At 46.5% G+C, this 27028-nt stretch overlaps 1 protein-coding gene across 3 annotated transcripts in view; it reads left to right on the forward strand.

Annotated features, from left to right (window-relative positions):
• The window catches only part of AMHR2 (anti-Mullerian hormone receptor type 2), a 65870-nt gene that overhangs the window by 31717 nt on the left and 7125 nt on the right, over positions 1–27028 (forward strand). For all 3 annotated transcript variants that reach the window (XM_075851847.1, XM_075851848.1, XM_075851849.1), the window contains 2 exons: positions 7733–7847; positions 8972–9129. In XM_075851847.1, the coding sequence (XP_075707962.1) occupies positions 7733–7847; positions 8972–9129 (273 nt within the window). The remainder of the gene's footprint in view (positions 1–7732; positions 7848–8971; positions 9130–27028) is intronic.

Raw genomic sequence — 27028 nt, forward strand, 5'->3', positions numbered from 1 at the left:
AGGCAGGAACTAGGCAGCAGGTAGTCGTCAGGCGTGGAGAAACAGGACAGGCGTGGTATACAGCAGAGCACGGCACTAGATCAGGATACAGGTTACAGGATACAGGAACAGGGAACACTGGGAGCAGGAAACACTAGTGGACCATTTACAAGACAAACTAGGAATACCACAACAACGCTCAGGCGTGGGATGATGGGGCTGGGACCTTCTTATAGCCCAGGGTGCTCTGGGAACAATTAGCTCAATCTCCAATATGCGTGCGCGCTGGCTTCTTAAGTCTGGACTGAGCTCGTGAGCGCACCCTGTTGGTCACTGTGGAGCAGGACGGCCACATGTGCAGACATCTCTGGAGAGAAGGGCGTCGACTGGATGGAAGGAATTTGTGTTCAGCGACCACGGACGTTACAGTATCCCCCCTCTCATGCCCCCTCCTCTTGGGACCAGAACGAGAGAGAAACCTCTTAATAAGGGTATGAGTGTTGAGATTCTCCTCTGGCTCCCAGGACCTCTCTTCTGGACCAAACCCCCTCCAATCCACCAAATAAAAAGTTTTTCCTCTCACTCTCTTGGTGTCCAAGATCTCCTTAACCTTCAAGGTTTCTAAAGGACCACTGGAGGCAACCGCAGGGCTAGGAGTCTTGGTAAAGCGGTTCAGAACCACTGGTTTTAGGATAGAAACATGGAAGGAGTTTGGGATCCTGAGGGTAGGAGGCAGCCAAAGCATGTAGGCGACAGGTTTGATCTGCTGCAGGATCTCGAAGGGACTGAGGAACCTGGGAGCAAATTTGTACGACGGCACCCTCAGTCGAATATTCCTGGAGGACAGCCAGACCTTTGTGCCAGGAAGAAACTGAGGAGATTATCTTCTCCTTGTGTCTGCCTTCCGCTTCATGCGGTCGACCACCAGCAGGATGGAGGATCGAGTCTGCTGCAAGATCTGCAGAAAGTCCCCAAAAGCCGTGTCAGCAGCTCGCACCTCGGACGTAACAGGGACCGGGAGAGGAATTAGTGGGTGCTGGCCATAGACAATAAGGAACGTGTCTTCTGTGTGGACTCGCTGGTATGATTGTTGTAAGACAGTGGTTCTTAACCTTATTGGAGGTACTGAACCCCACCAGTTTCATATGCGCATTCGCCGAACCCTTCTTAATTGGAAAAATAAAATATGATTTTTTCAAATTCAAAACATAGGTTTATATTTTACTGGTGCACAAAATGAACCGTGCATCAACATCACTGTGTTCAAAGACCAAAACCATCAAAACATGATTTTCACACAAAAACATAATAATGAATATTTACTGCAAATCAGTGTGACTTCTGCTGCTGCCATTCAGAGACCAGTTCAGAAATGCGCAGCTTCACCTTGGCAAGTGCCACTCTCATGTCATTTTCGCAAAAACAAAGTCTGCTCCTTTTCTTCGTTTTTAAGTCCAGCATCCTCGAAAAGGATTGCTCGCAAAGATATGTTGTAACAAACGGTATGAAAATCCCTAGAGCTTTCTTAGCAATAACAGGGCACGTTACCATTTGTTGACAAAACGTTGGGAGCGTTGTTGTTCACCCATGCTGGATATGACTCTCTTGTAGGGAAGTATCCGTCGAGAGACTTTGCAAGCTCATCTAAGTGCGTGGCTATTGCTTGCTTCAGTTCCGCGGGTACAGAAATGTCTCCGATTCCAGATACATCTTCGATCTTACTTACACAGTCGTCCAGCAGGGGAAAGTTTGCGAAGTTATCATTCTCTGTTCGTCGTTTCCATAACGGTAGCTTTTTTTTAAAAAGCCTTCAGGTTTTCTTCCGCTTCGATGATGTTGACTCCACCGCCCTGCATCTGTTGATTGAGATGATTGAGAGCTGCGAAGATATCAGCCATGTACGCTAAAATGAGACTGAACTCAGAATTTTTGAAGCAATCTGCATGACAATGTTGGTGCTCTTGCAAAAACAGGGCTAATTCAACACGTACGGCAAAAACACGATTCAGCACCTGTCCCCGGGATTACCACCGAACGTTAGAATGGTACAGAAGTACCTCGAATTCAGAGCCTATTTCTTTACACAGCTCACTGAAGATGCGGTGCCTCAGAGCACTATTTCGCACATAGCTCACGCATTCCACTACAATTTTTAATACTTCAGCCAGTTTTGGAGGCAAGGTTTTTGTTGCCAACGCATGCCTGTGCAGAATACAATGCGTAACAATGATGTGTGGTGCATCGGCTTTCACTAGCGCACCAAAACCAGACTTTCTTCCCAGCATGACTGGAGCTCCGTCCGAACAAACTGCAGAAACCATATCCCACGAAAGTTTGTTGTCTTTGAAAAAGTCATCCACAAGTTTCGGCTGCCTTAGTTGTTATTGTAAGAGGCTTACAAAATAAAAAATCTTCCTTTATCACGTCGTCTTTCACATAGCGGACAAATACAGCAAGCTGGCTTAGATTTGAAATGTCTGTGGTCTCGTCGAGTTGAAGGCTGAATTTTGCCGGGCTTGAAATCAGATATGCAACTACTTGAGTCAAGATGTCTTTGCTCATGTCCTCTATTCTGTCGGTGATGGTGTCATTTGAAAGAGGAATTTGGGAAAACGTAACTTCAGAATCTTTTCCCAGCATGATATTCGCCATCTTCGCCATGGTTTTATGAGTGTTTCACCAATGGTGTGTGGTTTGCCCTGCTTTGCGATCAGGTAAGCAACTTCGTACGATGCTGTGAGGATCGGTTTGTTGATGGGTACGAAGCCAAGAACAGACAGAGTAGCCTTTTCATCGACTCTGGCTCTCTTCACCTTGAATTCAGCGAGTGTTGTATTTCTTGTATTTTCCATCTCCATGCAGCTTAAGGAAGTGTTCTCTTAGTTTTTCCGGTGCTAGACTAGAATTGCTCAACTTGGCATTGGAAATCATGCAGTTAGGACACTGACTCCCATCACGTTCCATTATACATCTGAATCCATATTGTACATATTCGTCCGACCACTTTCTTTTTGTGCTTGACATAGTTAGTATGAAGGGATTAAAATTTTAAGAAAGAAATCACACGACGTACCATCACGACAGTCACAAGTCAACTACTAAGCGTACCAAATTCCCTGCAGCACAGATAGGCCAAGCGATGTAGCGTGATCACCTGCAGCCAATGATGGCCAAGCAGGGCGTGTCATCACGAATCATATGAGTCGGATATGTGTCTTGACCTCCGCCGAACCCCTGAGACTGACTCACCGAACCCTTGGGGTTCGATCGAACCCAGGTTAAGAACCACTGTTGTAAGAGAACTCAGCCCACGGAAGCAACTGCACCCAGTCATCATGCTGCTTGGAGATGAAGTGGCGTAGGTAGTTCTCCAAGATCTAATTGATGCTCTCGACCTGACCATTGAACTGAGGATGCTAGGCCGAGGAAAAGTCCAACTTTATACCTAGGAGTCCGCAGAGGGCTCTCCAGAACTTCGAGGTGAACTGAACCCCCTGATCAGACACAATATGCTGCAGCAAGCCATGCAGGCGGAAGATGTGTTGGATGAGCAGCTTGGCCAGCAGAGGAACGAAGTGGGCCATCTTTGAAAATCGATCCACCACCACCCAGACAGTACTGCATCCGGCAGAGAGAGGCAGGTCCATAATAAAGTCCATAGCGATATGCTGCCAGGGGGCATTGGGCACAGGCAATGGCTGGAGCAGACCAGCAGGTCTGGAGTGAGCGACCTTGTTGGCTGCACATACTGAACAGGAAGAAACAAAGTCCATAACGTCCTTGGGCAGCGTGGGCCACCAGAAATGATGAGCAATCAGATCCCGAGTCTTAAGGGTCCCCGCGTGACCTGCCAGTCTAGAGGAGTGTCCCCAGCGGAGGATTCTTCCACGGTCAGAGGGGCGCACAAAAGTCCTCCATGGAGGAATGTCCCCAACTTGCAGGGGATTGACAGAGACAATGCAAGACGGATCAATGATGTTCTGTGGAATCTCCATGGTGTGTTATGTCTCGAAAGACCTGGACAAGGCATCGGCCCTCACATTCTTGTCAGCCGGGTGATAATGGAGCTCAAACTGGAACCTGGTAAAGAACAGTGACCACCTGGCCTGACGAGGGTTCAGCCGTTGGGCCGTCTGAAGATAGGTGAGGTTCTTATGGTCCGTAAAAATCAGGATGGGATGAGCTGCACCCTCTAGTAGATGTCTCCACTCTTCCAGAGCCAATTTGATGGCCAGTGACTCCTGTTACCCAATCGAGTAGTTGTGTTCTGCAGAAGAGTAGAGCTTAGAAAAATATCCACATACCATTGACTTGCCCTTGGAGCCACTCTGGAACAGGAGTGCACCAGCACCGACAGAGGATGCATCCACCTCCAACGAGAACTGTAGAGACACTTCTGGATGATGGAGGATAGAGGCTGACGTGAAGGCACTCTTCAGGCTATTGAATGTGGACTCTGCTTCAGGAGTCCACGCCTTAGCGTTCATGCCCTTCTTAGTGAGGTTAGAGATAGGAGAAGTCAGTGAGGAGAAGTTTGAAATAAACTGTCTGTAAAAATTGGCGAATCCCAGAAAGCGCTGTATGGCCCTCAAGCCTTGGGGGCGTGGCCATTCCAGGACAGACTTTACCTTTTCAGGATCCATCTCGAGACCTCTATTCGAGACAATGTAACCGAGGAGGGGTAGAGCATCCTTTTCAAACACGCACTTCTCCAATTTAGCGTACAGATGATTCTCCCTTAACCGCATCAAAACTTAACGCACATTTCTCTGATGCGTCATAGGATCTGGAGAAAAAATCAAGATATCATCAAGGTAGACTACTACACAAACATAGAGGTCAAGAAAAATGTCATTAACAAACTCCTGGAAGACCGCGGGAGCATTACACAGGCCGAAGGGCATTACTAGATATTCATAGTGTCCATCACGGGTGTTAAATGCAGTCTTCCATTCATCACCTTGGCGAATCCGGACTAGATTGTAAGCCCCACGCAGGTCTAGTTTGGAAAAAATCTTGGCACCACGTATACGATCAAACAGTTCTGAAATCAGTGGCAACGGATATTTATTTTTCACCGTGATCTGGTTGTATCTAGTCAATACAAGGACGAAGAGAACCATCCTTCTTTTTGACGAAGAAGAACCCGGCTCCTGCCGGAGAGGAAGACTTCCGTATGAAGCCCCTCTCCAAGTTCTCTTTCACATAAGCGGACAAGGACAGAGTCTTTGGCGAGGAGAGAGGATATACCCTACCACGGGGAAGGGATGCATCAGGAATCAGCTCGATAGGGAAGTCATACGCCCGGTGTGGAGGCAATGTCTCCGCCTCCCTCTTGCTGAAGACGTCCGAAAATGCAGCATAATGACCCGGGAATCCTGCCAATGACCGAAGGCTGAGCCGAACTAATCTGCACCAGGCATCGGCTTTAACACTCAGGGCCCCACTGGAGAACCTCTCCAGAATTCCAGTGCAGGACTGGGGCATGTAGTCGGAGCCAAGGCAGGCCCAGCAACACAGGGTTAACGGCTTTGGATAGGACATAGAACGACAGAAGTTCGGAGTGAAGAGCTCTCACTTGGAGCCTCAGCGGCTTGGTCACAGATATAACTGGGTCTGGCAGAGGTAGTCCATTTACAGATGCAACCGTCAACGGCCTCTCCAGGAGGGTAGTGGGTAATTGTAGAAGATCCACCAGGACTCTACGGATGAAATTAGCAGCGGATCCAGAGTCCAGATACGCAGAGACCTGATGCGTTCTCTCACCGCACACTATGGTCACTGGTATGGACAATTTAGAAAGAAGTCCTTTCTTACCCAAGGTTGTCTCTCCTAGCAACCCTAGGCTTTGGGATTGTTGGGGACACAGGTGGACAAGATGGCCACCGGGGCCGCAATATAGACAGAGTACCGAAGTGCGTCTGCGTTGTCTCTCCTGGGTGGATCGCTTACACTGGTCCATCATCACAGACTCCTTAGGAGAATCGACATCTGAGGACAGCAGAGGTTGCTGCAAAGTAGGGACCAGACTAGGGAGGCCTCCCTCCCGACGAACCTCTTGGAGGTGTTCTCGGATCCGCATATCAATCCGGGCGGACAGAAGTATAAGGTCATCCAGGATAGATGGCAGGTCTCGAGCGGCAAGTTCGTCCTTAATTTTAGGAGACAGTCCATGCCAGAATGCAGCCACCAGGGCCTCATTGTTCCATAACAGTTCTCCCGCCAGGGTGCGAAAGCGGATGGCGTACTCGCTCACAGAGGTGTCTCCTTGGCGTAGGTTAATCAAATAAGCCGCTGCAGATGAGACCCGTCCAGGCTCCTCAAACACCATGCGAAAAGTCCGGAGGAAGCCCTGAAAGTCACGGGTCTCTGGTCCTTGTCTCTCCCAGATAGGGTTCATCCATGCAAGAGCCTTGCCAGTGAAGAGAGAGATGATGAAAGCGACCCTTGCGCCGTCAGACGAAAATGTCCTAGTATACAGGCTGAAGTGGATCTGGCACTGATTCAAAAATCCACGACAGGTACCTGAATCTCCATCATAGCGGTCCGGAAGTGGCAAAGAAAAACGTGGGTCAACACTGCCAGGAGGTGTAGTCTGAGGATCAACACTGCCAGGAGGTGTAGCAGGAGGAACGTCAGCTCGTGCCTCCTGCCGACGTGCGAGAATGTTCAAGGCCTGGAGGAGTTGGTCCTGTCGAGACCGGAGGTCTAGCATATCTGCCCGCATCTCTTGTGACGTCGTCATGGTCTTGGATCGACCAGCGGGGTCCATGGCCTGAGTGTACTGTCACGTTGGGTTTGTGGACCCACTGAGTCTATAGTTCATATAGGTTACCTGTGGCAGCTCGGACAGTAGCAAGGCAGGCTAGGCAGGAACTAGGCAGCAGGTAGACGTCAGGCGTGAAGAAGCAGGACAAGCGTGGTATACAGCTCAGCATGGCACTAGATCAGGATACAGGTTACAGGACAATGAACGTTACAGCCATAAAGGTGTAAACTTGGTCTGCAACAATGTTTAGGTAGGTGGTACGTGTCAAAGTAAAATTCATATATACTGTATGCCAAGAACCAAGTTTTTACAGCATAACATTAACCAGAGCATCACATTGCCTCCACCAGTTTGCTTTCTTCCTGTAGTGCGTTCTGGTGCTATCTCTTACCCAGGTAAGCGACGTAAATGCACCTGACAACCCATATAATGCTTACATGCCCATTGTAGGCGCTTTCGACTGTCAGCATGAGCCCTCTGACTGGTCTTCGGCTACGCAGCCCCAAATGCAGTAAGCTGTGATACACTGTATGTCCTGACACCTTTCTATTATAGCCAGAATTAAATTTTTCAGCAACATGTGCTACAGTAGCTCTTTTGCTGGATCGGACCAGATGGAGTAGCCTTCGCTCCTAACAAGCATCAATGAGCCTTAAGTGCCATGATCGTGTTGCTGATTCAATGGTTTTCCTTCCATGGACAATTTTTGATAGGTACTAACCACTGCATACTGGGAACACCCCACAAGACCTGCTGTTTTGGAGATGCTCTGACCCAGTCGTCTAGCCATCACAATTTGGCTCTTGTCAAAGTCGCTCAGATCCTTACACTTGCCTTTTTTTCCTGCTTCCAACATATCAACTTCAAAAACTGAAATCAATGTTATTCACTTCACCTGTTAGCGATTTTAATGTTGTGTCTGATAGGTGTATATACTAGTATACTGTGTATATATATTGTTTGCAACTTTTTGTTTACCAATAGGGCTCTTTGAGGAGCTACTTGACGGGTCAAACAGCAAATTGGAACACAGCTTGTCGAATGGCCATATCCCTAGCTAGAGGTCTGGCTTTCCTCCATAGTGACATATGGAAAGGGGGTTAGTAGAATTGCTTCAGTAATAGATGTCATGTAATACTTCCATTCTATAAATCACTAAATATAGTGCACTTTGAATATGAGGTACAACGTAAAGATACTGTATGTGTAATATAATATATGAGATACAAACCTTTAGGGGGGGGCTTGTATTCTGATGATCGTTCTGTCAACTTGGGTTACATAAGATGTTTCAAGACACTTGTGGTAGTTCATCTGTTACTATCAACACAATTGATGGTGTCTATCTCCATCCAGGATCTTCAGACGGATTATCTGCTGGAAGTTACCCAATTGATTATCTGCTTGTAGATCCAATTCATTGGATCGAGTGTCCAAAACATATCTAATGTCCCTTATTTGTCCTAGATGTCACCGATTTCTCCTCAACCTTTATCTTTTCTCTACTACATGGAATCAATGTCCAAGGTTCTAAGCCACTTTTGCCAATGTTTTATAAAGATGTCCATTGACTTTCTCTGGAGACCAGGCTGATTTATTATAACAGAATATTTGCCCATCTTGATTCCACTTCAGTTTGGCTTTGACATTACCCACAAGCTCTTTGTTTTAAGCAGTTGGTAACAGAGTCCTTGGATACCTATTCATGAGTATCTGCACTGGAATTTCTAGGCCTTGCATATGTGTGTGATATGAACTAGCATGGTCAGATCAGTATCCAAACCTGTTTTACATTCTGCATGTGTCTTTCCGCTGTTTGTACTGCTGACTTTCTTTTCCATTATGTTGAGGAAGTTTGAACACTGAAGAAGTAAATTGAGCAGCATTGTCAGACAATACAATATTTGAAATTCCATACCTGGCAAAATGGGCCTTGAGCGTTTGGTTGACTGTGTGTTAGAAATTGTCCCCTTCTTAGAATTTGTAAAAATAGTCCATAGTTATCATGTACTCTTTGTTTTCCAAGGGACAAATCTGTCCCTATTTTATAAACCCTAAAAATGTTAGAATTTGGAACTTATGTTGTTGTTTTAGGAGTTGGCGGACTAAATAATTTTAAGTAATAATATCATATTAATATACTGTTAGCGTTAGAACATGAGGAAGTTTAGGTCATGTAAATGCCTTATACAGTGTGTGATAAATATTTTCTGCCATTGACAGATATCTGCAAGCCTGCAATTGCTCATCGAGACTTGAGCAGTGACAACATCTTGGTGACTGCAGATTCTTCTTGTGTGATAACAGACTTTGGTTTATCTTTGGTTCTGGAGGAATGCAAAACAAAAAAGAAGACACGGGATCCAGCGATATTAAACATGGTATGTGTGAGTTATTACAGGAGGCAGGAATACTATTAAATCTCCAGATTATTCTCATTCTCGAATCTGAATGGAACATGCTAAAAGGAGAAAGGAATTTGTGGAAAGGCGATCATTTCTGGTAGATTAGAGAGGGTTTGGTAATCAGAAATACTTGGGTCTCGGGGAAAAGTGGTTTTCATTTTTGTATTTGATATGCCTCTTTTGCGTATTCTACAGTATGTAGAATCCCTGTTTTCTGCCAATGACCCAAAATAGCTTAAGGTGCACATACATATTAAATGCGAGGCAGCCGGAGGCACCGATTTTGGTTGGACCAGCCAACTATCAAATGTGTATGGCAGATGTCGAGTGAATGAAGGATCCGTCATGTTGGATTTCAAGCAGCGGCTTATTCCTATCTCCCCATTAAGAACACATGCACTCTAGGCCAAGTGAGCATGTGTATGGTGGGTTCAGGAGGAATAGCTGTCTGCTGAATTAGGGTTTTAACATTCCATTGCTCAGACTGAGGATTAAGATGTTGAAGTCAGTGTGGAGAAGGTCCATGGGTTTTTTTGGGCTCAGCTGCCCTTGGTGCTAAACGCAAGTTTAATCACCACCAAACGCTACATAAGTTCAAAGTGGGAGATAGAGTGTGGTTGTCCACCAAAAACATCTGGTTAAGACAAATATGTGGCAAGTCAGGGTCTAGATTTATTGGCCCCTTTAAGATTTTAAGTCTAAGCTTTATGTTGTATTTACTACAAGGCATGAGACTACCCAGGTATTTTCACTATTCTCTTTTTAAGCCTGTCCCTACTTTCAGAAGGGCCATCCGTAGACCTCCTCCTGTTTTGGTCCAAGGTCAGCCGGAGTTTGTTGTGCAGAGGATCCTTGACTCTAAGTGGTGTGGCAGACATCTCCAGTACCTTGTTGATTGGTGGGGCTATGACCCAGAGGAAAGGTCCTGGGAACCGGCTAGAAACATCCATGCTGATAGATGGATAATAGCCTTTCATGCAGCCAATTCAGATAAAGCCAGGATTAAGGTCTCTTCAGCCCTCCTTGAAGGGGGGGGGGGGTGATAATGTTACGATTATTAGCAGGACTGCTGCTAATCAACGGTTCTGTTAACTCTGTGTATTGCTAGACAATGCCTTTGGTCTGAATCTGGATTTGGTCATCATTTAGCTTTGCTGGTAGATTAGCGCGGAGTACTTTTCTTGGGCCTATATATATATATATATATATATATATATATATATATATATATATACTTCAGGCCTGGATTACTCAGGTGCGGGTTGTAATGTTTCTGGCATGTGCTACCTCCAGATTCTTGTTTGTGACTTTGTTTTTGTCTAGTGTTTGTTTGTACTGTGGGACATGTGCTGGGGTCCACTACCATTCGGGGGGTCCACTAGACCGCAGGGTGCTGACGCTGCCAGCATGGCTCCTCCAGGAGTGGAACCCCCGGCCAGTGTTGCCAACAGGATTCCGCTTCTAGAGGGAGCCCTTGTCTAGGAGGTGGCGTAACTAACTCTGTAGCAGCCATAGTGGCTGCTACGTGGACCACGGCATAAGGGGGCTCGTGCCGCGCGCCGTCACAGACCCCCCATGCCAGTGGCCCCTTTGGCTGCAGATACTATTAAGCACTATGGCAGAGCAGGGAGGTAGCTTCCTTCTCTGTCATTTACTAGGCTACAGACTCCCAGGCAGAGTGCTTGTAGCGCTCTGCCTGGGACTTCGGCTCTGGGGTTTCCCCTGACATCACTGTCCATATATGGACAATGATGTCAGGGGGAGCAAAAGAGTTCCAGGCAGAGCGCTAGAAGCGGCTCTGTTCTGGGACTCCGTCTCTGGGGAAGCCCCTGACATCACTGACCATATATGGACAGTGATGTCAGAAGCAGTGCAGTGTCCCAGGCAGACTGCTAGTAGCATGCAGATACTATTGAACGCTATTGCAGAGCAGGGAGGTAGCTGCCTCCTCTGCCATTTACTATGCTACAGACTCCCAAGCTGAGTGCTTGTAGCACTCTGACTGGGACTTTGGTTCTGTGATTGCCACTGACATCACTGTCCATATATTGTCAGTGATATCAGGGACTTCCCCAGAGTCAAAGTAGAATCTTTACTAGCGCTCTGCCCGGGATTTAAGCTCTGCGCCGGACATCACTTTCTATATATGGACAGTGATGTCAGGAGCAGAGCAGAAGTCCCAGGCAGAATGCTAGTAGCGCTAAGCCCGAGACTATGGCTCTGGGGTTGCCCCTGAGATCACTATCCATATATGGACAGTGACATCAGGGGCTCCTCCTGAAGCGGAATCCCCGGCCAGAGCATTGGGATTCCACTCCTAGAGGAAGCCCCAAAGGCACTACCTACAGGGAGGGGGGCTGTGTGGCACTACCAGGGAGGGAGGCTGTGTGGCACTACCTGGGAGGGGGGCTGTGTGGCACTACCTGGGAGGGGGGCTGTGTGGCACTACCTGTGAGGGGGGCTGTGTGGCACTACCTGTGAGGGGGGCTGTGTGGCATTGCCTGGAAGGGCTGTGTGACACTACATGGGAGGAGGGGCTGTGTGGCACTACCTGGGAGAGGGGGCTGTGTGGCACTACCAGGGATGGGGGCTGTGTGGCGCTACCAGGGAGGAGGGCTGTGTGGCACTACCAGGGAGGCAGGCTTAGTATCACTTCCTGGGAGAGGGGCTGTGTGCCACTATCTACAGTGGGCACTAAATTTATGGGGGCATAAACAGGGCCTAACTTCTAAATAGGGGCACAAAGTGACGCTTTCTGTCTGTTATTTTACTGCCGCCGTGAGTTCCTCTGCAATGGAGCCGACTAAGTCTGTATCGCCCAAGGGCCCACATAAACCTGGAGCTGGCCCTGATCCTGGGATCAGTAGTTCCACTGGTTTGTTTACCTTTCCTGTGAGTTTAGTCTGCTGCCAAACTGTAGTCTTACCCCAAAGTGGGATAGTATTAACATAGGGTCAGTGAGTGCTGTAAATTCTTCTCCACTGTCTATTTGTCTGTTAACTGCTTGCATGCTATTCATCTGCCATCCACTCCATTTATGCATCGTTCGGTTCTGCTCGTCCACTGGTGAGTTACTTGTGCTTCTTGTTTTCTGTCAGAGTTAATACATGCAGGGCAGGCCTTAGGGGTTTGCGACATGTGCGGATGTATATACAGTGAAGGAAATAAGTATTTGATCCCTTGCTGATTTTGTAAGTTTGCCCACTGTCAAAGACATGAACGGTCTAGAATTTTTAGGCTAGGTTAATTTTACCAGTGAGAGATAGATTATATTTAAAAAAAAACTGAAAATCACATTGTCAAAATTATATATATTTATTTGCATTGTGCACAGAGAAATAAGTATTTGATCCCTTTGGCAAACAAGACTTAATACTTGGTGGCAAAACCCTTGTTGGCAAGCACAGCAGTCAGACTTTTTTTGTAGTTGATGATGAGGTTTGCACACGTTAGATGGAATTTTGGCCCACTCCTCTTTGCAGATCATCTGTAAATCATTAAGATTTCGAGGCTTTTGCTTGGCAACTCGGATCTTCAGCTCCCTCCATAAGTTTTCGATGGGATTAAGGTCTGGAGACTGGCTAGGCCACTTCATGACCTTAATGTGCTCCTTTTTGAGCCACTCCTTTGTTGCCTTGGCTGTATGTTTCGGGTCATTGTCGTTCTGGAAGACCCAGCCACGAGCCATTTTTAATGTCCTGGTGGAGGGAAGGAGGTTGTCACTCAGGATTTGACGGTACAGGGCTCCATCCATTCTCCCATTGATGCGGTGAAGTAGTCCTGTGCCCTTAGCAGAAAAACACCCCCAAAACATAATGTTTCCACCTCCATGCTTGACAGTGGGGACGGTGTTCTTTGGGTCATAGGCAGCATTTCTCTTCCTCCAAACACGGCGAGTTGAGTTAATGCCAAAGAGCTCAATTTTAGTCTCATCTGACCACAGCACCTTCTCCCAATCACTCCCAGAATCATCCAGATGTTCATTTGCAAACTTCAGACGGGCTTGTACATGTGCCTTCTTGAGCACGGGGACCTTGCGGGCACTGCAGGATTTTAATCCATTACGCCGTAATGTGTTACCAATGGTTTTCTTGGTGACTGTGGTTCCAGCTGCCTTGAGATCATTAACAAGTTCCCCCCGTGTAGTTTTCGGCTGAGCTCTCACCTTCCTCAGGATCAAGGATACCCCACGAGGTGAGATTTTGCATGGAGCCCCAGATCAATGTCGATTGACAGTCATTTTGTATGTCTTCCATTTTCTTACTATTGCACCAACAGTTGTTTCCTTCTCACCCAGCATCTTACTTATGGTTTTGTAGCCCATTCCAGCCTTGTGCAGGTCTATGATCTTGTCCCTGACATCCTTAGAAAGCTCTTTGGTCTTGCCCATGTTGTAGAGGTTAGAGTCAGACTGATTAATTGAGTCTGTGGACAGGAGTCTTTTATACAGGTGACCATTTAAGACAGCTGTCTTTAATGCAGGCACCAAGTTGATTTGGAGCGTGTAACTGGTCTGGAGGAGGCTGAACTCTTAATGGTTGGTAGGGGATCAAATACTTATTTCTCTGTGCACAATGCAAATAAACATATATAATTTTGACCATGTGATTTTCTTTTTTTTATATATATATATATATATATATATATATATATATATATATATATATATATTTTATTTTATTTTTTTTAAAAAACCTTCTCTCACTGGTAAAATTAACCTAGCCTAAAAATTCTAGACTGTTCATGTCTTTGACAGTGGGCAAACTTACAAAATCAGCAAGGGATCAAATACTTATTTCCTTCACTGTATGTGTGTGTGTGTGTGTGTGTGTGTGTGTGTGTGTGTGTGTGTGTGTGTGTGTGTGTGGTTATCACTGTGTGTTATTTGTGGTGTTAGGACTACAGGTAACATCTACAGTATGTGTGTGTGTGTGTGTGTGTGTGTGTGTGTGTTAGGCTGGGTTCACACGACCTATTTTCAGGCCTAAACGAGGCGTATTATGCCTCGATTTACGCCTGAAAATACGGCTTCAATACGTCGGCAAACATCTGCTCATTCATTTGAATGGGTTTGCCGACGTACTGTGCCGACGACCTGTAATTTACGCGTCGTCGTTTGACAGCTGTCAAACGACGACACGTAAAATTACTGCCTCGTCAAAGAAGTGCAGGACACTTCTTTGGACGTTTTTGGAGCCGTTTTCTCATAGACTCCAATGAAAGCAGCTCCAAAAACGGACGTAAAAAACGGCGCGAAAAACACCGCGAAAAACGCGAGTTGCTCAAAAAACGTCTGAAAATCAGGGGCTGTTTTCCCTTGAAAACAGCTCCGTATTTTCATACGTTTTTGGTCACTACGTGTGCACATACCCTAAAAGATACTTCATCTGACCGGATAGAAGAGACATATTACTCAGCAGTAATCAATTAAGGAATTAGGAGGTCCCAGATAACCTTAAATGGAGCCCAAATCCCTTCAGAAAGCGTAACGTATGCAGCAGTATATATATAGGGTGGGAAACTTGTGCTGCCTACGGACTCCAGGAAATGAAAATTTCAGGTAAATTTTCCACTTCCTGATCGTCCTACGGCAGCACACTTAAAGAGGCTCTGTCACCAGATTTTGCAACCCCTATCTCCTATTGCAGCAGATCGGCGCTGCAATGTAGATAAGAGTAACGTTGTTTTTTTTTAAAAAACGAGCATTTTTTGCCAAGTTATGACCATTTTTATATTTATGCAAATGAGGCTTTCTAAAGTACAACTGGGCGTGTTTAAAGTTATGTACAAGTGGGCATGTATTGTGTATGTACATCTGGGCGTTTTTACTTCTTTTACTAGCTGGGCGTTGTGAATAGAAGCGTATGATGCTGACGAATTGGCATCATCCACTTCTCTTCACAACGCCCAGCTTCTGGCAGTTCAGACACACAGCGTGTTCTCGAGAGATCACGCTGTGACGTCACTCACTTCCTGCCCCAGGTCCTGCATCATGTCGGACGAGCGAGGACGCATCGACACCAGAGGCTACAGTTGATTCTGCAGCAGCATCAGCGTTTGCAGGTAAGTAGCTACATCGACTTACCTGCAAACGCCGATGCTGCTGCAGAATCAAATGTAGCCTCTGGTGCCGATGTGTCCTCGCTCGTCCGACACGATGCAGGACCTGGGGCAGGAAGTGAGTGACGTCACAGCGTGATCTCTCGAGAACACGCTTTGTGTCTGAACTGCCAGAAGCTGGGCGTTGTGAAGAGAAGTGGATGATGCTGATTCGTCAGCATCATACGCTTCTATTCACAACGCCCAGCTAGTAAAAGAAGTAAACACACCCAGATGTACATACACAATACACGCCCACTTGTACATAACTTTAAACACGCCCAGTTGTACTTTAGAAAGCTTCATTTGCATAAATATAAAAATTGTCATAACTTGGCCAAAAATGCTCGTTTAAAAAAAAACAAAAAACGTTACTCTTATCTACATTGCAGCGCCGATCTGCTGCAATAGGAGATAGGGGTTGCAAAATCTGGTGACAGAGCCTCTTTAAGGGACTTAACAAGCAATAAGAATTTGGGGGGGGGGTTTAGGCTTTGGATGCTCACGCTAGTAGTCGTGCCTATAGTGTTTAATGAAGGTCGAGGAAGAAGACCAAGTGGCTGCTTTGCAGAACTGGTCTAAGGGGGCATGGCATCTTTCTGCCCACGATATGGATGTGGACCTGGTTGAGTGGGCCCGAATATCTAAAGGGGACTCTAGGCCTTACAAGGAGTAGCAGTCCTTGATGATTTCTTTGAGCCATCTAGCTAGTGAGGCTTTGCTGGCTTTTTTCCCCTTATTTGGCCCCTGAAATTGGAGAAACAGCCCTTTGGATTGTCTAAAGGGGGCCGTTATTTCTAGATAAGCAAGTAGGGACCTACTTACATCTAAGCATTGAGAATCAATAGGGGTATCAGAGGCTGAGTCTACTGATAGGACCGGCAAAACTATCTCTTGATTTAAGTTGGAGCTGGATGGTACTTTTGGCAAGAACCCTGGCATTGTTCTAAGGATAACGCACTCGAGCAAAATCCTAAGATAAGGCTCTTTACAGGACAGAGCTTGCAACTCGCCAACCCACCTTGCGGAGGTAATAGCTATCAAGAATAAGGTTTTATACGAGAGAAGCTTAAGGTTTATACTATAAGCGGCTCAAATGGGGCACGGCTGACGTGCTTCAAAACAATGGTCAATTCCCAAGAGGGCAGAGGATTATGATAGTTTGGTCTGGTTATCAGTGGCTGGTTGGAGAACCTCTCCTCTGAATTAGCATTAATGGCTGTTAAATGCACTTTTAATGTATTGGGCTTGAGGCCTTTCTAGTATCCTTCTTGCAGAAACTGCAATACTGTGGACACTGTATCTGGTGACCTGTCATTATCCTGACACCATTTTGAAAATATAAGCCATATTCGAGAATATATTTTGGTCATGCTGGGTTTCCTTAAGGCTAATAGGGTATTAACTACTTCATCAGAGAAGCCCTTATTTTTTAGAGACTGTCGTTCATTTTCCATGCCATCAACTGTAACCTGTCTAACCTGGGATGAAACCAATTCTCCTGTAGCAGGAGATCTTGATGTAATGGGAGTCTCCAGAAGTTGCCGTTCAAGAGTTTTAACACGAGCGGAAACCATGCCCTTCTGGGCAAATGAGGAATGATCGCTATGGCCTTCACTTTCTCGTCCCTTATTTTCCTCAACACCCGAGGAATTAGAGGGATGGGGGGAAAGACATATATATGAAGGTCGTCTAAAGATTGTTTGCCTATCTTCCTGGTGATTTGGCAGAAAACTTCCGGATTCAAGCTCCACTCTCCTGGGTGTATCCGTTTCCTTCTCCGCCAATCCGCTTTCAGATTCAATACTCCTCGAATGTGGACTGCGGAGACTGATCTCAGATTGCGTTCTGCCGACCGCATAATCTGACTGCATTTCCTTCTGAGGGAATTGCTTCTGGTGCCCCACCTGCTTGTTTACATAAAACACTGCAGGGAAGTTGTCCGATTTAATTTGTACATCATGATAATGGGGTACAGCCTGAAAGTGCAATAGGGCCAGTTTGATCGCCCTGAGCTCCTTCATGTTGGATGAAAGGCAGCTGTCGTGTTTGGACCATTTCTTTTGCACCCATGATGTTCCCACATGTGCACCCCAGCCTGAGGCATCTGTAGTGAGGAGTATCCGATGAACTGGTTTCAGAGATCTGCCTCGATCAAGATGGTAGGGAACCAGCCACCACTGGAGGTCCCGTTTCACATCCGGAGGCACTGATATTAAGGTGTCAAGTGACACTAATCTCTTGTCCCAGCTTTTTAGTATGTTGCATTGCAACATTCGGATGTGCCCTTGCCCAGGGTACCGCCTCGATAGCCGATGTTAGAAGGCCTAACACTCTCATGGCCTGACGGATGGAGCAGTGACTCAATGAAGTTAGTCGCTGAACACCCTGACAGATAGAACACATCCGGTCGCTGGAAAAATTCAGTGACATTTTCTGTGTGTCTATCATGAAGCCTAAGTACTTTAACTGGTTCCCGACCGCTGACTTTATATTTACGGCCAGCTGTCAGGGTCCTTAAAACCCGAGCCATAGACTTTTTACGGCTCGGGTTTTAACTTGCTGCCCGCGCGATCGGGCAGCTGAATGTCGGGTCTCCGGCTGTCAGTGACTGCCGGGGACCCTGAGGAGAGGATAGAAGCAGCTTTCGTTGCTTCTGTCTTCTCTGATGTCTTTTTACACAGCGCTCAATGAACGCTGTGTATAGGAATAGAGACAGCAGCACCGGTGCTGTCTCCATTCCTCCCGGTGATCATGTGACTGGTCAGACTGCTGCTGGGTCTTACTAGACCCAGCACAGCCCTATTAGTGTCAATAGTCACTATGAGAGGGCTGATTTCCCCTGTAACTGGGGCTGCTGTGCAGCCCCAGTTACAGTGGAAAAATATGGTGTAAAAGAAAGAAAAAAAATATATAAAGTTCCCCAAAGGTTTTTTTTGGCCTTTGAGGGACAGACCATAGTAATAAAAAAATAGTAAAGTAAAGTGCAAAAAAAAATTAAATAATAAATACACATAAAATACCCACCCCAAAAAAAAAACTTTCCCCCCCGCCAATCATTGTTGTAACGCTAGCGCTGACCCAATTACCCTAATATAGACATGTAATATATTAAAATTTACGGTAGACAATGACGATCACAAATAAAAGGTCTATTTTAGGGTAAAACTATGTTATTACCAAAAAAAATAGCTGAAATGTAAAAAAGCTTATTTTTTTACTATTATTTTCAAACATTATGAAGAAAAATTCTAAAATAGCAAGAAAGGTGTGTATAAAAAAGATACAAAAAGAAACCTGCATTGTCTACGGAAAAAATGTCGCAAAAATCACGTCGTTAGCCCAACAAATAAAAAAGTTATAGCCATTTAACTAACAAGTGCTAAAAAGGGCTAAACGGTGTCTGGTCCTGAAGGCGCAAAATATCCCGGTCCTGAACTGGTTAACTTGGTGCATGGTGTTAGATGAGACTTCTGGAGGTTTATGATGAAACGGTGCGATCTGAGCATGTCTAGAGTGACCTTCAGGTGGTTTATGAGCATGTATTCTGAGCTCTCACCGGCCAATCGTCCAGGTATGAACATACAAAGATCCCTTTCATGCGCAGTACTGCAGACAGTATCACCGCTACCTTCGTAAACACTCGGGGTGCTGATGTTATCATAAAGGGTAAGCAGGTGAACTGAAGATGTAGGACTTGATGATGAACAAGAACTGCTGCCTGAAGAAACTTCCTGTGTTTCTTCAGGACCGGGATATAAAGGTATGAATCTTGCAGATCGATAGTGGCTAGACAATCTCCTTACTGATTGTATAGATTCCATTTTGAACTTTTTCTTTACAAAGAACTGGTTCAGATATGTTAAATCTATCACTAACCGCCACTTGTCTTCTTTTTTTGGAATGTCAAAGATAGAGGAGTACAAGTCCTGAATAAGCCTGAGAACAATAGGATTTCTTCCCCTGTTTACACAGAATCTGTTCCTTGGAACGGTGTTTAGTACCAGTGAGTAGCCATTCCGGATGGTGGATCTGACCCAAGCATCTGTGGACGTTTTTAGCCATAGGTGAACAAACTTTCCCAGTCTTCCACCTACTGGATACTCCTCTCTCTTGGCGTCATAAGTTAGGATGTTTTTGAAAGGGGGATTTCTTCCTAACGGAGGGGTTACCCTCTTGCTTGCGTTTGAATCTACGCTGCCTGTCACCCCGCCCCCAACCCCGAAAAAAAAATATTTCTGACCCTTAGGGGACCATCTGGAACAGTTTTGAAAGGTTCTAAATGGCGGCCTCATTGGAGGACATGGGAAGGAAACCCCTTTTTCATCATTAATTAATTTACGGATGTCTTCCAGCTGAGGGCCGAAGAGAGAGGAGGAATGGAATGGTAGGGAACAGAAATGATTTTTAGATGGCACGTCCCCTGTCCATTGTTTGATCCAGAGGGTTCTATGCACCATATTAGAGAGAGCCAGGGATCTGGAAGAAAACTTCAAGACATCCAGCGGCTCGTCACACAAAAATTCTGCAGCTGCTTTCATGAGAGGGATATTTTGCAAGATCTTCCCTCTCAGTGCGGCTTCCTCCAGATCTTGAGAGAGCTGACTAAGCCATTTATGAAGGGTTCTGGCAACCGGGATGGAAGCTGATGCCACTTTACACGCCGCAGCCGACGATGAGTAGGCTTTTTTTAATATGGAATCCGCTCTGCGATCCATTGGATCCTTTAAGAGCGAGGACTCCTCTGAAGGAAACAGATTTCTTTGACAATCTGGCGACAGCAAGATCAACTTTGGGCGGAACATCCCAGTTAAGTACACAAAGAATAAAGGGGAGACCCCAGGTAGTTGGCAGGCACACTATTAATAGACAAGAGAGAAGGAATCGCCCTAGGCGACGAGCCAAATTTCCCAACTACCAAAATTGTAAAATAAATTAATCTTTATTCGCTACTTGTAGCAAGACAGACAACACAGACAATTTTAAAATTCTCACTACCATAGAACCGGACGGCAAGGATTTGCCTGTATGTACAAGCAATGGATAGATACCAATCAGGTATGTGTGAATAAGTTCTGCAAGTTAGATTTTAATATCAACTGGGTAAATAGTAAGTCCGGTCAGTGATAGGAACTAAAAAACGATTAGAAGCCCCCCCGACATGTTTCGCTACAGAGTAGCGTCCTCAGGGGTACACGGGGCTAATGGCGACGCGGCGAGACGGAAGCTACTAATATGGGCAGATAGATTGACATGTCATGAGGGTGTGTCAGGAAAGACAACCATTCACGCCATAGAAGACATATTAATGGCGTGGAGGCGGAGTGTCAACCAATAGGAATCAAGGTAAGTTTAGCAAATGGCAGGCAAGCCGGAGCGCAAGCGCAGAACAACAAATCTGAACATAGTGTATTTTTTGCAAGCCGAGTTCATAGGAACTCATTGGCGCATGCGCAGATCTGAAGTTTTATAACTTAGATCGGGATGATAGTTTCCCATCAGATTCCCAACAAAGAGGGCGCAGGCGCAACAGCGCAATATGCGCCCTCTGAGGAGAAATGTAAATAAATAAAATAAGCCGGTGGAAGCGCAGGCGCAAAGGCACAGGGTCTGGACTTAGCATGTATATAACATGCCAAGTCAAAAAAGCACACAGTAGCGCATGCGCTGAAATGCTATATTAGGACTTAGAAACAACGTGGCAAGTCTACAGTGGCGCATGCGCAATTGTGCTGCATAGTGACTTAAGCAAAAAGGGGGGGGTCCAAGAGACACAAGTCACAGTCAGTGACCACATTAGTGAAGTGTAGGGAATAACGTTTCCCATTCCCTACACTTCACTAATGTGGTCACTGACTGTGACTTGTGTCTCTTGGACCCCCCCTTTTTGCTTAAGTCACTATGCAGCACAATTGCGCATGCGCCACTGTAGACTTGCCACGTTGTTTCTAAGTCCTAATATAGCATTTCAGCGCATGCGCTACTGTGTGCTTTTTTGACTTGGCATGTTATATACATGCTAAGTCCAGACCCTGTGCCTTTGCGCCTGCGCTTCCACCGGCTTATTTTATTTATTTACATTTCTCCTCAGAGGGCGCATATTGCGCTGTTGCGCCTGCGCCCTCTTTGTTGGGAATCTGATGGGAAACTATCATCCCGATCTAAGTTATAAAACTTCAGATCTGCGCATGCGCCAATGAGTTCCTATGAACTCGGCTTGCAAAAAATACACTATGTTCAGATTTGTTGTTCTGCGCTTGCGCTCCGGCTTGCCTGCCATTTGCTAAACTTACCTTGATTCCTATTGGTTGACACTCCGCCTCCACGCCATTAATATGTCTTCTATGGCGTGAATGGTTGTCTTTCCTGACACACCCTCATGACATGTCAATCTATCTGCCCATATTAGTAGCTTCCGTCTCGCCGCGTCGCCATTAGCCACGTGTACCCCTGAGGACGCTACTCTGTAGCGAAACATGTCGGGGGGGCTTCTAATCGTTTTTTAGTTCCTATCACTGACCGGACTTACTATTTACCCAGTTGATATTAAAATCTAACTTGCAGAACTTATTCACACATACCTGATTGGTATCTATCCATTGCTTGTACATACAGGCAAATCCTTGCCGTCCGGTTCTATGGTAGTGAGAATTTTAAAATTGTCTGTGTTGTCTGTCTTGCTACAAGTAGCGAATAAAGATTAATTTATTTTACAATTTTGGTAGTTGGGAAATTTGGCTCGTCGCCTAGGGCGATTCCTTCTCTCTTGAACATCCCAGTTAGAACTGAACTTGGGATCTGTTTTGCAGGTGTGTTTAAACCTCGCCCCTTGATCGATGCGTCTCTCTGGCTTATCCCAATCTTTCTGGACCCAGTCTGTAATAACATGATGGGAGGGGAGGACTCTGTCTTTATTGACCGGAAAATAATAAAGTTGTTCCTTTTTAGGTTTATGAGAGATATCTTTATCAGTCTCCACGGTCAGTTTAACTGCTTTCAGCAAGTGCAGGACCTTGTCTTTATCTAACAGATAAATATTATCTGAAGGTTCCCCATCAGAGTCCTCTGAATCCAGATCCTCCTCCGATAGATCATATTCGGAAGGAGATTGCGGAAAGGGCGACGGCTTTCTACCTTTAGATTTTTTTCGGCATAGCAGCCAACTTTATCTCCTGAAAGGTATCTGTAAACTGATCTTTAAACCAGGACAGAAACCCCACGGCTTCAGTATGGAAGGATTGTTCAGGAGGTCTGCAAGATGAGCAGAAACTCTGGTCCCAATCCCCTGGCAACGGTTGCTGACAACCTTTACACATATTGTGCTCGGATTTCCTTTTATGTTTCCCTTGAGATGCAGGACTTGCCATCTGGGAAAAAAGGCATGCAATTACAATCTTATCTGTAAGGGGCCTTACGGAAGCAGAAAACCCTTCTCACATTACACAATGAAAGTTTTGGATACCTTAATCTCCAGGGTCGAGCAGCTGCACCAGCGCCGTACCCCCGGATTAGTGGTCCTTTATTGAACCGCTGGGATCCCGCGAGACTTCCGTTCTGCGCCGGAATCCAGCGTACACCTTACCTTGGCGGCGGCCATCTTGGGACACCTGTCCGGAGGTATATGGGATCCACGTCTAGGAGCCGAGGGACAGGTAAGACCTGCATGCCGCTCCAGACTGGAAGCATGGCTTCTTATTACCTCCAGGTACGATTTTTAGAAGCAAGGCCGAGGGACTGAGGAAACCCCCAGTATACAGCCCCCCATGTCCTCATGGGTCGCAGCTTAGGGACAGAGGAACCCCCTCTGTATAAACCATTTTAGTATAGGTGTCTTCTGTCTTCAACTATCCATGTTCATAGAAGAAAAAAATACGCTTTCTGAAGGGATTTGGGCTCTATTTAAGGTTACCTGGGACCTCCTTATTGTTTAATTGATTACTGCTGGGTAATATGTCTCTTCTATCCGGTCAGATGAAGTATCTTAACCCTTAAGTGTGCTGCCTTAGGACGATATGCCCTATAGGAGGATATGTATGTATATATATATATATATATATATATGTATATATATATATATATATATATATGTATATGTATAGATGGCTCGTGTGTGTGTGTGTGTGTGTGTGTGTGTGTGTGTGTGTGTGTGTGTGTGTGTTTGCCTGTATGTCTAAATATATCTTTATGTACAGTATATTTGTGGTTAATTCTTTATTTGCGCAGGGCAGCAATAGAGAGTCCTGCACAGGGCGCCATCCAACCTAAGGCCGGCCCTGAATACCCTCAATGTATTGTATTTACTACAATCCCCATATTGGGAACCTGCCTAACTATTAATATATTATTATCAGAATCCTTAGCTTTAGGAGTGATCCAATAATAATATAACTACACATGCATAACATGTAAGGCTGCAAAGGAAATTTAAAGGTACAGGTATAGGTTAGTGGCTGAGGCAGCATATAGGGAAAGGGGTATTCGTGATATGATTGATTCCTGACCTGCACTGGGAGTGGTGGGGTTGGTGGGGATATGTTTATTTCGAAATTACACCCCTCCCCTCTTTTAACAATCCCAGAAAAATTGTTAGCGTAATTTTCAGTTTACACATAAATCCTGAATCCGGCTGTTATGGCAGGAAGGAGGTGAAGGGAACAAGTGAGCCCTAATCTACCCACCGCCCTGTCCCTGCCTACTTGCAACGACCCGCCCTAGGCGACGGGGTACAACTTGGCGGCGGTCCCTACGCTGACTAAGTGCAAGGGGATACAAACAGGGAACAAGCAAGGGAAGGGGCAGTAGCCCACGGAACACCGTGAGGAAACGGAGTGGTGAACGAGCCAGTCAGGATCAGGATGTAGTGGAGTATACAAACGCAGAGCACGGAGCAGGAAGCAAGCCAGGGGCAGAGCGAAGCAGGATAAGCGGGAACTGAAGCAAGGCAGAAGCACGGCAGAAGCAGGCTGGAGCAAGGCAGCAGTGGGGCCAGGAATCCAAGAAGAATAACAAGCAATGAGGAAGAGAAAACGGCAGGTATAAATGGAAAGGGGGCGGAGCTAACTCCGACTGACCAGGCCGCGATAGGCTCTCCCACTCCTGAGCCTGCCACCCTGATTGGTGGGAGCCGGTGTCAGTCTAAGAGGTCTGGCCTCAGGTGTCGACTGATTAATCCTGGGAGTATCCACAGACGTAGTGCCTGGCAGATCCTTTACAGTACTCCCCCTTTTATGAGGGGCCACCGGACCCTTACTAAGAGGACCCGGTTTAGTGGGGAAGAGAAGGTGGAACCTCCTGACCAATACCCCAGCGTGAACATCTCGAGCAGGTACCCAAGTCCTCTCCTCCGGCCCGTATCCTCTCCAATGGACCAGGTACTGGAAGGAGCCCTGGATCATCCTACTGTCCACAATCTTGGCCACCTCGAATTCCACCCCCTCAGGGGTGAGAACGGGAACAGGAGGTTTCCTCGAGGGGGACCAGGATGGGGAGCAGCGTTTAAGGAGGGAGGCATAAAAGACGTCGTGTATGCGAAAGGATGGGGGCAGCTCCAGACGGAAGGATACAGGGTTGAGGACTTCAATGATCTTATAAGGCCCAATAAATCGGGGAGCAAACTTCCTGGACGGGACCTTAAGGCGCAAGTTCCTAGACGACAACCACACCAGATCCCCGACGACAAACCGGGGGTTAGCAGAACGTCTTCTATCAGCCTGAATCTTTTGTACGCTCTGGGACGCCTCTAGGTTCTTCTGAACCTGGGCCCAGACTGTGCACAGTTCCCGATGAACGTCCTCTACCTCGGGATTATTGGAACAACCAGGAAAAACGGAGGAGAACCTTGGATTAAACCCGAAATTACAGAAAAACGGGGAGACCCCTGACGAGTTACTGACCCGGTTATTCAGGGAAAATTCGGCGAGGGGAAGGAATGAGATCCAATCAAATTGACAGTCAGAGATGAAACACCTTAAATATTGTTCCAGGGATTGATTAGTCCTTTCCGTTTGGCCATTAGTTTCGGGATGGAAGGCGGAGGAGAAGGACAGATCAATCTCCAACTTTTTACAAAAAGCTCTCCAAAATAAGGAAACAAATTGTACCCCTCTGTCAGAAACGATATTGACTGGGGCCCCATGGAGACGCAAAATGTGTTTAACAAACAAAGAAGCTAACGTCTTGGCGTTAGGTAGTTTCTTAAGGGGCACAAAGTGGCACATCTTGCTGAAGCGGTCTACTACCACCCACACCACCGACTTGCCCTGAGATGGAGGCAAATCGGTGATAAAATCCATGGAGATATGGGTCCAAGGTCTCTGGGGAATGGGCAAAGAACGTAGTAAGCCCGCAGGTCGGGACCTAGGGGTCTTGGACCTAGCACAAACCTCACAAGCGGCGACGTAAGCCCTAACGTCTTTAGGCAACCCAGGCCACCAATAGTTTCTGGTAATGAGGTGTTTGGTACCCAAGACGCCAGGATGACCAGATAGTGCGGAGTCATGGTTTTCCCTGAGTACCCTTAGCCGGTATTGCAGGGGGACAAACAGCTTGTCCCCAGGGAGGTTCCCGGGAGCTGAACCTTGATCAGCCGCAATGTCAGAGGCTAAATCAGAATCAGTGGCAGAAACGATTATACCAGGGGGTAAAATACAAGCAGGATCCTCCTCAGAAGGAGGATTGGCCATGAAACTACGTGACAGTACATCAGCCTTAATATTTTTGGACCCAGCCCTATAGGTAACCAAGAAGTTAAATCTGGTAAAGAATAGCGCCCATCGAGCTTGTCTAGGATTAAGCCTCCGGGCAGATTCTAGGAAAACCAGATTCTTGTGGTCAGTAAGGACCGTTACCTGGTGTCTGGCCCCCTCCAGGAAGTGACGCCACTCTTCAAAAGCCCATTTAATGGCTAAAAGTTCGCGGTTGCCAATATCATAGTTACTCTCCGTGGGCGAAAACTTCCTAGAGAAGTAAGCACAGGGGCGGAGATGGGTGAGGGAGCTGGTACCCTGGGACAAGACGGCCCCCACTCCCACCTCGGACGCGTCAACCTCCACAATAAATGGCTCCCTTTGGTTGGGCTGAACCAGCACGGGGGCCGAGATAAAGCACTTCTTGAGGGTCTCAAAAGCCTGGACGGCCTCAGGAGGCCAGTGGAGGACATCAGCACCCTTGCGAGTGAGGTCCGTAAGAGGCTTAGCGACGACCTAGAAGTTGGCAATAAATCTCCTGTAATAGTTAGCGAACCCCAAAAAACACTGTAGCGCCTTCAGGGAGGCAGGTTGGACCCATTCCGCCACAGCCTGAACCTTGGCAGGGTCCATGCGGAATTCATGAGGAGTGAGGATTTGACCCAAAAATGGTATCTCCTGTACCCCAAACACACATTTTTCGGTTTTCGCAAACAGATTATTTTCCCGAAGGACCTGGAGGACCTTCCTGACATGCTCCACGTGGGAGGACCAGTCCTTGAAAAACACCAGTATGTCATCAAGGTACACTACAAGAAAATTTCCCAGGTAATCTCTCAGAATTTCATTAATAAAATTCTGGAAGACGGCAGGGGCATTACACAACCCAAAGGGCATGACCAGGTATTCGAAATGACCTTCGGGCGTGTTGAACGCAGTCTTCCACTCATCCCCCTCTTTGATGCGGATAAGGTTATATGCCCCCCGTAGATCGAACTTAGAGAACCATTGGGCCCCCTGAACCTGATTAAAAAGATCCGGAATCAAAGGAAGGGGATACTGGTTCCTTACTGTGACCTTATTCAAGTTCC

The sequence above is a fragment of the Rhinoderma darwinii genome, chromosome 2, assembly GCF_050947455.1.
Source record: "Rhinoderma darwinii isolate aRhiDar2 chromosome 2, aRhiDar2.hap1, whole genome shotgun sequence".
NCBI classification, from domain to species: domain Eukaryota; kingdom Metazoa; phylum Chordata; class Amphibia; order Anura; family Rhinodermatidae; genus Rhinoderma; species Rhinoderma darwinii.